The sequence below is a fragment of the Genypterus blacodes genome, unplaced genomic scaffold (assembly GCF_046128005.1).
Source record: "Genypterus blacodes isolate CSIRO-AG114 ecotype Tasmania unplaced genomic scaffold, CSIRO-AGI_Gbla_v1 ptg000141l_1, whole genome shotgun sequence".
In the NCBI taxonomy this organism is placed as follows: Eukaryota; Metazoa; Chordata; class Actinopteri; order Ophidiiformes; family Ophidiidae; genus Genypterus; species Genypterus blacodes.
The window spans coordinates 548,343-563,543 of record NW_027466943.1 but is presented as its reverse complement, the minus strand read 5'-3'; the positions used below and the strand labels follow the sequence as shown (position 1 = coordinate 563,543).

At 39.2% G+C, this 15,201-nt stretch overlaps 2 protein-coding genes across 3 annotated transcripts in view; one reads left to right on the top strand and one right to left on the bottom strand.

The window, feature by feature from the left end:
- hsd17b3 (hydroxysteroid (17-beta) dehydrogenase 3) overlaps positions 1-15,201 on the top strand; it is a 122,324-nt gene that overhangs the window by 46,636 nt on the left and 60,487 nt on the right. The window lies entirely within an intron of this gene.
- Positions 1-15,201, bottom strand: part of ipo11 (importin 11) — an 86,282-nt gene that overhangs the window by 21,631 nt on the left and 49,450 nt on the right. Inside the window, exons 23-27 of one of the 2 annotated variants that reach the window (XM_076165175.1) lie at positions 6,056-6,135; positions 5,862-5,942; positions 4,241-4,336; positions 3,750-3,863; positions 3,133-3,254 (exon numbers count right to left, since the gene is read on the bottom strand). In XM_076165175.1, the coding sequence (XP_076021290.1) occupies positions 3,133-3,254; positions 3,750-3,863; positions 4,241-4,336; positions 5,862-5,942; positions 6,056-6,135 (493 nt within the window). Of the gene's footprint in view, positions 1-3,132; positions 3,255-3,749; positions 3,864-4,240; positions 4,337-5,861; positions 5,943-6,055; positions 6,136-15,201 lie in introns of those variants that run through there. The other variant, XM_076165176.1, reaches the window with a different exon arrangement.

The following is a 15,201-nucleotide window of genomic DNA, read 5'->3' as shown; positions in this document are numbered from 1 at the left end:
TGGCTGTTAAGTGAATTCTTAGTGCTGAGTCCAGTATCAACGTGCTGTTTCTGTCACCTCAGCCTGGTCTCAGCCTTGTGGATGTTTAAATTTGGATCCTCTCGAGTCTCAGCCCAAATCTTGCCCATTTGTGTTTCGCAAGCTTATCTCATATTCTCTGCTTCTGCTCTTGCAATTATTCTTTGAAGGTTATCAAAGTTAGAGGATTAGACAAAACAACACCAAAGTGTGCAACATGTAGTACCCCAGAAGGCATCAGGGAAGACACAAAAAAACTCTGATAGCTACACGAAGTTGAGCTGTAGCCTCATTGCCTTCAGCAAGGACTCATAAAATCCAATATAAAACTTCAATGGAGGGGAAGAAAGGCAGAAAGAAATTGCAAATGCTAAACTTGGCCGCCTACAAATTTGCTGCAGAGTTAATAGAAATGTGAGCCACTAGACAAACCATTAAACAAGATGCCACGGGTAGAACACATTGCAGATCAGACAGAGAGAGACGATTTATTTCATTTACACGCATTGCTTATGCCAGTTGAGGCGCCTGCCAGTTTCAGCAGAAGTTGGCCATGTGGATAAGGCAAAACCTGCAAAGTGCCCTGCATTATTTTGATAAAAGCATGGCATTTGCATCAGCAACATTTCACCTCTCAAGACAGTCTGTGACAGTGACAGAACGAGTAGAAGTTTATTTAGTTATTTATGCTTCAATGAGCTACAATTCCAGTTTGCGAGTGCAATTACTTAACCAACTTAAAATTTACAGTCTGCCAACTACTTCATATATACTTTGCTATTGTTGATTTCCTGATCCTGCACAACAGCGTCCTGAGTGATTCTTGAAATGTGATTATTAGGAGAAAACATGAGGCGGTATTTACTAGAGCTGTGGCTATTTCATTGCTTACAATTTTACTGGCCATTGGATTTTAGGATTAACATTTAAATGATCTTCACAGCATACACACTGGGGAAGAACATTTGGTATGACAAATGAGGTGCAGTGTGCAGAAGCAGAAGACTGGTTAAGCAGAACACAGTCTAAAACATTATGTGGGAAAACACACTGCACTGCAAGCAAAAAGATTGTCTCATCACACTATAAATATAAAAAGTACAACTTATTTCAGCAGTGAGTGGTATTGTATGGCTATAAATCATATATTCATGCAAAGTCTACATGGCTCGATGTCTTATACACAGGTTTATGGACTGTGACTGTCAGCCAGGAGGCAATGTTGAACCTGAAATTATTAAAATATGCTATCTCACAATACCCACGCATGATTGGAGACAAGCAGCACTCGTAATGAATTATTTGAGTCACTCTTTCTAAGTGCTGGAAAGGATGTGGGTTTCCTGTCAATACAGAAAAAAGCAGGGGAGAACAACACAAAGGACCGGGTGTGTGGGTATCTGTACTGATGCATCAAAGGTTCTGTCAAACTCAAGTACTTGCATAGGTAGACCCCAGGCGATGTTACAGAAAGTTCATTGAGCGTGAAGATGGCAAAGAATGGGAAAAAAATCAGTACATGAAGGACACAAAAATGCATGTGTGTGCACCCTGACCTGTCTCTGTTTCTATCCCTGCATCTATATGCAGGAGGCTTCATCATGTTTATGAATATTCACATTAAGACATAAATAATGTGAAAGCTGTTGTACAAAAAGGCACGCTTCTTGTCAACACATAATCCTTATCGCCAAGTACAGCAAGCCGAAGTAGGAGGAAGAAGGGAAAATCTCAGCATTTCTTGTTTAATCATTTACCCAAAGTCCTCAGCAGAAGGAAATATATCCTGACCCTCCAAAAACAAAGAACCCTGCAGTTTCAAGAGAAAGTGTGTGTAGGCTGCAGTAAAGATGAAATGTTGATGCTGCCCCACAGCATTCTGCCCAAACTGACTGCTATATTTTTCAACTAATTAAATTTTTATCATAATATACTCAGATGTTTTTTTCAGTGCTGGGCTCATTAAAGATAAATAAAGTCTTACCACCTGAGGAAAGGAAAATCAAACCCCATCATACACACTGTATGACTTCTACTTGAACTGACTATCTGAAAATATTTAGAATGGATTTTTTCATCAATACCAATAATCAATTGTAAGTTTTATATTAAGGGATACAGAGAATGACATATGCTACAGCAGGGCTTTTTTTTAACAGCAAAAGCCAAATAAAGCATGATTAATGCAGTCTTCCTTGAAATTGACCTTATAGCTACACATTGACAACATTATAGTACTTAGATTGCATAAAGATGCAAAGACGACCCCATTTGCTGGTCTTTCAAATGTTCACACTAAAAGACAAAAATTGCATTAACACATTAAAAGAAAATATAGCAAAAGAAGTGACTCACTGTATAACAAATTGACTTAAAATGAGGAAGTATTACTATGAGACAATTAGCACCGATTAGCATACAATGACATACTGACACTGTGAGTTAGGTCTCAGTAATAATAGTATAGCCATACTGCGATAAAAGACAACATATAAATGCCACAAGATCAAGAGCGCATGCACGCACGCACGCAGGGCTAAAAATAGTCACCTGGTCCTTAAGTAGTTGTGATTATACGAAGAAAGTTGATTTGACATGCAGCACACAACCAGCCATAGCTGTCATGTGCAAAGGATTTCATGCCTAGCTGCATAATTACTGTAGCTGGATTCCAAACTACCCTCCCGAAAAACACAGTATGCCATCTGAGATGGATCATCTCATGAAATATTATTAATAAAACCAACAAATTCCCTACTAAATAACTTCTAATGGAAGAAAAACAACACCTTTTCCCCAAAAACCTGTGTACATTTTTAGGTTCAAACACAAACATTTCATTGCAAGTGCTCTCACTTTTTACCTGTAGACTTGAAGGAGTAATGGGAACAGGGTAGAAATGCACTAAGGTTGCAGGTATAAATTCTTTGTTCTTGGTGCAATTTCTTTCTCTCTCTCTCAATAGAAAGAAAATTGGGAGGAAAGCAAGTAGGTTATATGAGAAAGGCTTCACTTTCCCTGTTCGATGTACATCTAGTCCCCTGATACTTAACTATTTACATTCAACCAACTCAAAATCCCATCATAAACAAAAGACAGATAAATGTGTCTCACCTGTTGTCAGACGGCAGGAGGGAAAGCAAAGCAAGTGATGAGAGCTTCCTCCTCTCAGGCTGTGTGATGTTGTCCATGCGGTCTACCCACATCTCTATTACATTTCCCAACAATTGGTCCACCTGACAAGGACACAAGGGTAAAGGAAGAGAGGGGTGGACAAGAAGGAAGAGGAGGGGAAGAGAAAGAAATACTGAAAAACAGCAAAGACTGAGGGGTGAGAGGAGTAACACCCAAAAAACACCACTCTGATGTGGTGAGACATGCAGTGACATGTCGCTTTTCTCTTATCCATTTCTCAGTCTTGCCCTTTGGTTTCAAAAGATAAGAGCCTGGCATTGTGACGCAACACCAGCTTACTAACTGCCTCATCCTTGTTTTTTCTGTTCTTCAGTATAATACAGAATTAATTTCCCTCTGGATTACACTTCGACAACTGTCAGAGATTCACTATGAAAGAGTAAAACTTCAACCATTAAAACTAACAATGATTCCTTGTCTCAGTGCTTTCTGTCTTTTTCATCATGAGTCTCTTAACAGGTAATTAGGTAACTTTGTCTCCAGACATTCAAAGAGATCGTGTTGACGAGACAAAAATAAGCTATGTTAATGTCTACCTGTTGCTGGCATTCAGACGCCATCTGAGTGAGCAGGGAGGAGAAGAAAGTTGAGTTCTGGAGAATGACACGACCCATGATGCCAAGGTAGGTGGACATCACCACTGGGTATCTCTGTAAAACACACACACATGGTGAATACAGAGTGTGCCACACCAGCAGATGCATACCCATCCACACACCACTAAATTCACATAAAGGAAAAGGACAGGTCAGCTGATAAGGTTGCCAATGACCTAACTTGAATGATCAATAAATGCAAACAAAATCACTAAAATAATGACTTTCAAGTGACATGCAGGGACATACTGGAAGAACACAAAGGAGTGATGGCTCTCTTGTGTTAGGCTTGAATTTGTTGTGGGTATTGTTACATGTTATATTGGCATTGAAAAGATAAAAAGGTAAAGAATTTGAAAACTGGGCCAATAAATAGCAAATTTACATACAGTTTCATTCAAGATCTTAAAGGTTTAAGATGAGTAACTCACCTCACCATCCACAATACCCCTGAAGACAGCTGGCAGGAGAGGCTGGAACATGTGGCATCCCAATATGGGGCTGACCTTTAAAGCTATTTCCACCACCTGCAGAGAGACAGGGAGGATGATGGGCTGCATAAAAGGGGTGCAGAAGATCATTCCTTTAACTTGGTGTGGCCTGTACAACAGGCAGAGTTAGTCTCTTTAGTTTTTCAACAAATCTGCATAAGCTCGCTGGTATTAGAGCTGACACAGAAATAATGGCTGAACTAGAAACAACAAACAGACAAACATTTAGTGGGGCTGAAAGAAAAGGAAATAATTAGTCCAAAAAAAAAAAGACAGAAGCTGGTCTGGTCTGCTACAGTCTCAAGTGCACTGTATGACATATGTATATATACATTTATGTGTGTATTATAATAAGGGCTGGGCAAGTTAACGCGTTATTATTGCATTAACGCATTGATAAATTAACGGCGACATTTTATGGCGCAATAACGACCCGCAGTTAAAAAAAAAATGATTGTCATTTTGAAAGTCTGTTGCTCACTAGCTACAAACTGCCGGCCGATAAGTATTGTGGAAGATGTTGGCCTGAGGAACGTTCTCCCTCGAGACGCACCATCACAAGAAGAATACTAGAATTGTACTAAAAAGAAGAGGACTACAACAGCGACGGCGCTACAACAAGCACCAATTGTTGCTCTCGCTGGAGACTGCTGGACGTTGCTGCATAACCATGATTACCACGGAGTTACAGTGCTTTATATTTGCCCGTTTAATCTTATTCAATTTGGTTAATTTATTTAATTTTGTGTGTTTTGTAATGTTAATTCGTATTTCTTTGCATAGTTGTTGTCATGTTGTCTTGTGTCGCACCAATAACCACAAAAAATTCCTTTTAAGTGTAAACTTAATTGGCAATAAAAGCTATTCTGATACTGATATTGATGAACAGGGAGCTGCATTCACTGCTCTGACTGGAATGAAAACCGAAGACATTTTGCTGAAACGTGCGCAGAACATTTTCATGTTGCACAGCAGTGGAACGTTTCAAATAAAGTCAACAAACTTGGCACAGATAGTGCAGGAAATGTGATCGCTGCTGCTAGACATCTGCTTTTTAAACACGCCACCTGCGTTCTGTCACAGTATCTGCAGAACAGTGCGTTTGACAGTGTCCTGGCCAAATGCAGAAAAACAACACACTTTATATTTGATTACAGTCAATCACAGTTGATTTGTTCAAAGTGTTTGCAACCAAATGTTATTGCACTTTTGTTCATATTGCAGTACTTTTTAAATAAAAGTGCGCAATACATTACTTTTTTGTTAACAATGCGATTAATTGCAGCACATCATACGATTAATCGCGATTCAAAATGTTAATCGTTGCCCAGCCCTAATTATTATATGTTTCGCTGTTCTCTTCTCCCAACACACACCCACAGATATGATTCCCCAGTTCAGAGGCCTCTCAGAAATCAGGTCACTATCAAATATACATGCAGACTACGGTGAAGGCAACAAAGGAAACACAGAGCAATGAGTTAAACATAGAAAATGAAACCAAGCACTGACAAGAAAAGGTAGAGAGAGAATAAACACACGTGATGTACATAATTTATACCTTGAGTACTTGTACGTGTCCCTCATTTGTGACGTCCTTCAGGAGATCACAGAAAGATCGACACAATGCTTCGGCATAGTTCTATGAAGAGATGTACACGTTTCATACATCAGAAGGCTACAATTATATAGGGGCACTCCTTTGTCATGAAGTATGTGCTTTTGGGTGAGTATGAGAATAAGTATATGTCTCACCTGCAGAAAGTCTGTGGCAGACAAGTATAAGTAGGCATTAACTATTTGAAAGCAGGTACGCAGGTTCTCCGAGCTCAGCTCTGAAAGAAGAAGAAAAAATGTTAGACATCAGGCCCTTGGTATCTTTCCGATAGACAGAGGAGACAGAAAGAGAAGAAAGACAGTAGATACATAAATTAATGATAATGCTGGACAGGGCCGATCAGAATTATAGGACATATGGACTCGTCTTAAAGGCCTGGATCAGTGGGAACAATCATAATCGTACTTTGAAAAATGTTATAGCTATACATGTATGTGATACAAATGGGATGTGATGTACAAAGCTGTGTTTATAGGTCATCCATCCTACGTGCTGAAAAGAAACTCAAATAAGGCTGTGTTATCATCATGATCAAAAGAGAATCCACTGGATGAGCACATTTCTTAACCACCCACAATATGCATGACGCAACAAATGAGCAATAGCTTAAACCGTCTTGAAAAAAGTAAAACTGGCTGTTTGTGCATCACTATTAATTTTTATCTTAACTACCATGAGAGTGAGGGAGATTAGGAGGAGGGATGAGCGAAGACGTCTAAATTATTCAGCGTGCTCATGCCTCTGCAATATCATAAACTCAGCACTTCAGTACTTATTTGCCGCTCATGTTTTCTTTCCTTTCCAGTTTGTTTCATATTAATATCGAAAGAGTGAAGCCGAATGAGAAAGTGAGCTGATCTCCCATCCCTACCTCTGACATTATGTTGTGTCTTACATTTAAAAAAGAAGTCTAAACACAATATCCCAAAACGACAAAATTAGTCTTTACACACTTTATACCTGAAATACCTTCAGGCCGACAGCAGTTCATACCCAGCTAATATTGGGAAAACACACTGCACTACAACAACAGATCTAGTCAGCTGTGAGTAAAATAACATGTTACGGGATATTTAGAGTGAGAGGTATCATGAACTAGATAAGGAGTCAAATGTATTAGTATAGCCCCGTATCACATACAACGTCTCAAAGGGCCACACACACACACACACACTCACTCACTCAGGGGTTCAAGTTTCAGCGTCTGTTTTCCTAATAATGGTTTTCTTTATTTTAAGCAATCAAAAATACTATTACAATGTATTGTATAAGTGTGCGTGTCTAAAGGTGGAACTATTCTTGTAGGATTTAATCAGCATATATTCCATGTACATCACCACTGTAAGAGTTTAACATGGCATTATTGTAAGTACCTGCTGTCGCTTTATGTTCTGTTGCATTTATTTACACTTAATATCAGTAAGGGCAAAGAGGTGTTGAGATTACATTGAAACAGGATTATAGTAGTGCCATAACCTGAGGATATGAGAAACTCTAGATACAAATACTCTGAACAATGTCAGCTGCGAATGATCAACAAAGGCAGCCAAGCCATTCAATAATCATAAAAGAGCAGGTGGGCTGTAATAAGCTCAGCAAATGCTGTTTCAAAAACAATTCATTTTTGAAACAGTTGACCCTGAGGCATTTGTATTGATGTTGTAATGCAAAAAAACAAAAACATTTCCACAAGGTATTACAACCAAACCCAAATCTAGGCCATTTGAAGACCATGAGTGGAGACAGGACACAAAGTAATTAGTTTGGCCAGCATGTCTTTTCACACGGTAACCCTGAATCCAAGTCAGTGCTGTTTTCACACATATTGATGTGTATTTATCTCTACACCTGCTGTAATCCTCTATGAAATCTACATGATACAATCTTTTTCAGTTAATGGCTTTTTTAAACCATTAAACAGAGGGAAAACAACCCTCACTGATCGTATAATAGGTCTACCGTGTAAGTGAAATAACATATTACCCTGCACTGCAAAACCAGGAACGGATTATGAAACTCACAGCAATGGACCATTCATTCATATGCAGAGCAAGAAGTTTCTTCTACTGAAGCAAAAGGCAGCATAGATGCGAGACGCAACAAAGCAGTGAGAGGCAGTGTGAACTTTCAACAGCCGACTGAAAAATTACAAGACGAACAGCTTAGGGCAGGCAGGAACAATAAATGAGTAGGGCTGTATGAACAAAAGCTCTTGAGTCTAGAGAAAACAAGAGGCTGAGAGACAGACTACAGAAGATGGAAATGGGGAGGGAGTGGAAGCAGAGCTGAGTTTTAGAAAGTCAACAGAGAAGTCATTTGAAACATCAGAAAAACTTTGCCACTCTTAACAAACGGCAGCCACGTATTCTAATCTCATAACACGTAGATATTGACATGTTGACATCCACACATGACGAATATTGTGGGAGAAAGGAGGGGACATCTTTCGTAAGACAGAAACTATTAAGCGTGCTGAGGAAATGCATGCAGAAACGGCTTATTCCAAATATATCCTACCTGAATAAGTCGATTAACATGATTTAAATCTGCAGCAAAGGCTTTACAGCAAGTGTCCTGTTTTTACCTGTCCAAAATCTAAAACAAACTTTAAGAAGGTCAACTTTTTTAAGTTTTTTGAATATTTAAACTCCCTTATAAACAAAGTGTTTCCTGATCAAACTTCTTGGTTTTTTTTGTAAGCGCTGACCTGCAACAGAGGTGATTCAGTCTGACCATGCTGGTTTGTGCTGCCGATGTCAAAGTTGATGTATGCAATATGTTTTCTGTAGCCATCTGCTGGCCACAATCAGGGTAATGTAATGAAGATTATGTATGCTGCCATCTGCTATCTGTGCTGCTACATAATGTATCCCTGGGGTCTCTTTAGTCAGCACATTGGCCCAATAGTCAACACTCCACACTAGGACAGAGCAATGTTGAAGCAAAACAGAGTAAAGCAGAGACGATCATTATTCCGACTTTATGTGCATCTAAGACAGTATATGAGCATTGATGAGAAAATAATAAATTCAACATTATAACAAAATATGTATTGCATTATATAATGTATTTACATATATATACAGTATATATATATATATTGTCTATTCCTTTAGTTTAGTTTCAAGATATGTTTACTTTACAATAGTTTTTACACATCTGAAGACGTATGAAGATGTTTTAGAAAATAATGGAACAGCTTATTTGAAAAATACAGTCTTCTCTTGTCTCCATGCACAATTTTATATTACATCTTTATGGCGTCTTTTTGCCATTTCATATTTCGAAAAACACATTGCAAAATTTAAGATGAGAAAAGATAAGATACATCTTAAATCACACACGGGGAAATTCCAGGTGAAAAGAGCAGCAAGGGGTAGAAAAGAGAGGCATCGATCGAGAATTGATAATAACTTAAAATATATATATAAAACATGCAAATATACAGAGTAACCAAATTTGGAAGTATAGCTGCATGTGGTCACTGGAAGCAGTGCTGATTATAAAGTCTGACTGCAGTAGGAAGGAAGGCCGTGCCCCTGATTCAGGCACTTTACAAATGTTGGTTTCATGGCCAGCCCCTGACAATATTTTTTCTAAGAAATAAAGCAAAGGCAGGAGATTGCTTAACAGTGGGTGAACAAGGACACAGATGTCATAAAAGCAAAGCACTACTAATACTTCACAGAAGGGGAGTGAAGGATCTTCTTTGTAAGATCCTTGACTCCACTGACTCCTGTTTGCAGACGGAGGAAGGCCTCCCTTAGCTCCCCAGGGAGTAAATTGGCAAACTTTAATTTAAAAATTAGTGAAGAGTGAATCAGTGGGTACATAAATGAATTAATAAGTTAATATTGGAAATGTTACCTTATGTATTCACTGGGTGCTTAACCTGGGAAAATATGTGGGTAAAATGTAACTTGCTATAAAAGATAAAACGTTGAAATACGGGACACTTGAAAACCTTGTGAAAGACCACAATCAACAGAGAAATCTGCTAAATCTCCACTAAGATGCTGACAGGTGTGAGATAAACATCATTCTAACTGATCCTCAACAAGTACCATTTATACTGTAAACTGTTGCTGAGGTATAACACGAGGGATCAACCTGTAATTTGAGTCATTCTGTTCTAGTTGTGTACTTCTGCACTTTGCTATCTCCTCCGCAGTTTGTACCTTGGGAGTGCCCTGAAAAGGCTGTCCTCAAATAATTACCAAACAGGTTAGTCTGATTAAATGCATCTTCCAGCAGCTGTCTAGGCTGCCGTACGTGATTCTTGTTCTCGTGGTACTTATTGCCGACGGCTTAGTTGGCAAAGCAAACATGGCCTCCTCCATACTCGCTTTCCAGCGACAGTGAATAACTCCATTTCAGATGATATTTCAATGCTATCACTGCCATTTGTTGAAGACTGAAAAGAGCTGTGTTGTATGAGTTTCTGGCATCATCCTCCACCAAATAAGAGTGAGGGGTGTGAGGCAGTGGCTCAGTGGGTAGTGCTTCCGCTTGGGAACCGGAGGGTCGCCGGTTTGAGCCCCTGCCGAGGTGCCCCTGAGCAAGGCACCAAACCCTCAATTGCTCCCCCCTCTGCGAAGGGTGGTAATGTAATGTAAGTCGCTTTGGATAAAAGCGTCTGCCAAATGATCGTAATGTAATGTAATGTAATCTACAGAAAAATATCTTTGTGACTGTAAGATACGCCTCCCTCCTGAGATTGTGCAAGAGCTTTGATGCTTTCTGTGACTTTGTGTTTACCCAAAGAACTCCATGTTATCAGGGGAAAGGCACATTGAAAACCTAAGGAAGATAAATAAGAGTCGTTTCTTTTGCTACTAACAGATGTGAAAATTAAATTTTAACTGTTTGTCTGAGATCAATAAAATACAGCTCACAAAATTAACAAACTTCGAAAAAAGAAAATAAGAACACTAAAAAGTAAACTCATATCTTATGATCCTCTGCTTTCACACGTTTGTAGCTTAATCTTTTATTTTTTATAACCAATTCATAGTTAAGTGTCTCATAAGGGCTCTCTGCTTTCTGTAGTAAATGTTGCTCTCAACAGACTCGGGGAATTGTGTGGTGAGATGAAAGTGGTAGGTGGTTAGACTAAATACCTTATGAATACGGCCCCAGGGCTTCAAGTTTCAAACAAACTGATATGATCATCTCCCTCTTTTATATAAAAATATGTATATGGGGGTAATTTAAGAAGAGCTCCTCTCAAATGACACAAAAGTCATGCAGGAGATTGTATTAGACCGATGTTCATGTTAGACTAATGCTCATGTACAGGTCTGAGCACCATCAACTCCACCTGGGTGGCTTATAGATGAGGTTCATTGTAGCAGTCACATCACTAAGAGTTTGGTCATACATTTCTGACACAACCAGGATTTCGTCAAATGTCTTCAGTCGCAAGAGAGCGACTTTATCGGCCTGTGTCTCTGCGACTATGAGCTGGGACCACAGTTTGGGACTGCTGACCAAAGATTTCATTATAGTCCTTTCATCATCGTTAAATCAAATCTGGCCCAGACCGAATTTGCAGCTTGTAGTAGCCTCAAGACTCGTGCACAGATTTGCAAATTTGCATTTATACACAGACACATGCCCTGCTTTCTGTCTCTTGTTCTTTCTCTGTCTCTCTCTCACATACACATTCACACAACCAGTACTTTACATAGACGTGTGCATTTACAAACTGTTGCTGAAAGAGTCCTGAATAATGAATAAAAATGAAATACTGTATTTAGGGTGATTTATGTTTCTCAACCGTCTAATTTGTCGGTGTATTACTCAGGGTAGTTAATAAAGGACTAAATCAGATAAGCACTATGTTCTTTATCCAGAAAGAATAAAAATGGTGAGATGTGATGACAATGCTTTATGCTGTCAAGCAGACATAGGATATGAATTCAAAAGACAGAACAAAATTTGACGTAAGTACAGAAGTAAATCTTTTTTATACCGTGTGAATAACTCATGAAAGTGTAGAGGTTGGCTATAGCATGAATGCACTGAGCTGGTGATGAAATGTATGATATTTTACAGCCTATGTCACTGATACAGGAAAGTCTGCAAGAGGCTTTAAACCTGCAGTGGCCTCTGGTCAGAGTCACATCCTTCAACAGCTGTAAAAATAAAAATATCCCCGAATGACAGTTGATCAGCATCTCCTCTGATCATCTATCATTGCTTTGAGCTGAGATGCCACCAGGGGGCTTATGTGAAGGTCTCAAAGGTCCCAGAAAATGTCAACCTGGGAAGAGGAGGCTAATGGGTGAGCTCGGAGCAAACCCCACAGGCACAGATAAAACGTCTACTCAAAGTCAGGTGGCAGGGCAACTACAGCTTTCTGCCACGACAAATATAAGGAAAAGGTCAACTTGGAATGCATAAATAAAGGATGACCTCGGAATGAATAGACATTGGTGGGAAAGTGCTCAAATTAGCAGACTGTCAATATTGCCTGATGGAAAGCGCCTGCAAATGGAACCGACAATGTAAAGACAGCCTGCTTTTAGAAAGAAACTGTTATCCTTCTGTTCATGACATATTGGCTCTTACTATATATTGGTCAAGTAGTTTGGAGCAAATTTAAGCTAATTAAACAAAGAGTCCACTGAAGAAACAGGCATAAATGGTCAGAAAGGTCAAAATCCTGCCGTCAGTATTTCAGTTACTGAAAAAAAAAAAACCCAGCTCCAGGAGGAATTACAATCCAACCCACTTTCACACCTGAACACACCTGGCAAATCGCTATGCAAAACTAAAGAGGATCAGTGTGTTATCCTGCTGATACACAGATCCAGCTGCACCTCGTTCTCAATGTGACTCCACAACCACTTAAGCTTCAGTCTGCAGGCCAAATTATACATCCACTTCCTTTAATTCCCCATGCAATAAGAGATTAATGCATGCTTCTGATAGGTTCCCAGCCTCTGTGCTTCTGATATATTACCACCACCGTCATCATTCCATGTCCCACAGATAAGCTCTGCACATATTGTAGCAATATCCTCAAGGAGAAAGTTTGTATGAATATAAATATAAGAGGGGGGAGGAAAGAGTATTCAAATAAAGAGGAAAAATCATTTGAATTCATTCACATTCTGGGCTTGCGGTAGGTCAGCCAGCTCAGAGCACTGAAGCCTAGACTTGATAAGACTTTCATCATCTTCCCCTCACCAGAGCAAATGAACCAGGGGCATTCCCAGTGACCATGTGTGAATACAAACAGTCTGACAAAATAACACTTCGTCTGGTTATTGGAAGGGAATTTGTGAACAATTCAATACAGCATCTTCACACTTTCTCAGTGCGGCTAATATGACGGGCACAACTAAAGGGTAGTGGTATAGTGCAACTCAGCTCATTAGAAATAAATATATATTGCTCACACACTACATTTTGTGGAACATAAGCATGTAGCTGGTGTTCTTACCATTTTGATTCATGACATAAAGTGTTCCTGTGCAGGTCTCCTTGTTGTTCTTGACTTTCAAATTGTATAGAGGCATGCACATTCCTCAATCTATAGTTAGATGATTATTAATTCATTAGAAATGAACACCTCTTTGGGTCCGACATTATATCATATTATAATTCAGACAGAGCCTGTTGTACTGGAGCAGCTTGAAGGCAATTGCAGCTAATATGTAATATACAGTTAAAGAAAATAAAGGAACACTTAATCATCAGAGTAGTGCACCAAGTCTGTTCAACTTTCGGGAATATCAATATATCCATTTCGGAAGCACAAGTGCTTATGAATCAATTTCCCCTGCTTAGATGCAAATGAAAGTGGCAAGAGGTGCAATGGCACAAGCTAGACACCCCCCAAAAAGGGAATGGTTTTGGCCGGAAAAAGGTTTGCCGTGTCTACCAGCACAGCCTCAGGAGCAGAGAGGAGAAACCAGGAGACCCGACCCGGTAACAGAAAGAGAGCTGGACGGGGCATCAACCCAGGAGCAGGACCGGTAGCTGCCGTTTGTGCAAGGAGGAACAGGAGGAGCACTGCCGGAGCCCTATCAAAATGACCTCCAGCAGGCTATTGGTGTGCTTTCTAAATGGACGGATTGAGAATGAAGTCTCACGTGTCGACTTCAAAGATGTCTTTCAATAAAGCAACATATAAAGTACACACAACCATTCATAGCAGCTTTTTATCACAAACATCCATAGTTGTAAAACAACCTTTATCACAATAACAAGCTTCTTTGAATTAAATTGTTGCAGTCAAATATAAATATTATAATAGTAAGCCGCAAAATACTTTCTCCATCTGACTAACCGTTTACACCAATTAAATTAAACAAAGCTATGATTTCTGTCAAATATACAGTCAGTGGCAAGAAAACTACAAAGTCATGTAAATTATAATGTATACAATTACACTATCTGTCCAATAAATACAAGGGTTTTTAAACTTTTGCTGGTTTCATAGCAACACAAAGACCAATCGAAGCGGCACTACATGTTGTCTACTTTCCAAGCATTGAAATGATCTTTGCCCACTAGTTTGGTGTTTTCATGCCTATGCACTGCACAGAGAGTTCCCCTCAAACAAGGAAAGCTGTTGGTATTTTGAAGAAAACGGTGCGTTTAAGAATAGATGTACTTTTATCTATCGTCAACAACAGGAATGTTGGTCTGTATGAATACATTGATTTGACTGTGTATATGAATGCAGACACATGAGATGAAAGCAACAACAGATGTGTGCCTCAAATTTGGCTTTGAAAAGAAACAGTGAATGTGTAATCATTGCCTATGATTCACCACCTATACCCTAAAGCCAGACAGCAACAATTTAATAAGCTGCTGTTGTGCACAACATACTGATCCACAACATACTGAAACTCAGTAAATCCTGAAGAATACCAAAAAGCTTGCACAAAACTTATTCCATCCAAGCATGTCTATTTCAACTAATCTTAGAATAGGAAAACTTATTTTTATACGGAAATGTGAGCTGATGCAATCATATAAACAGGTTGAACAAACGGCTTCACTCACAGTTCTGCCAGTGTTTGGCACATACAGTACAATCACAATCAAATCTAATTATGTGGATTGCTGTGTTGCAAAATAAACCACTAATCAATAACTACGCTATGTTCACAAACATAAGTTAATCTTCCTACCAATTAGTGCTGCTGTGTATTTGTGAACTGACTTCAGCTCCCGGAGGAAAACATTATCATCCCACTCCGAGAAGCTGCCTCTTCATTGGATGAGCCATTTACATCATATGTCATTGTGATAGGCACAGACA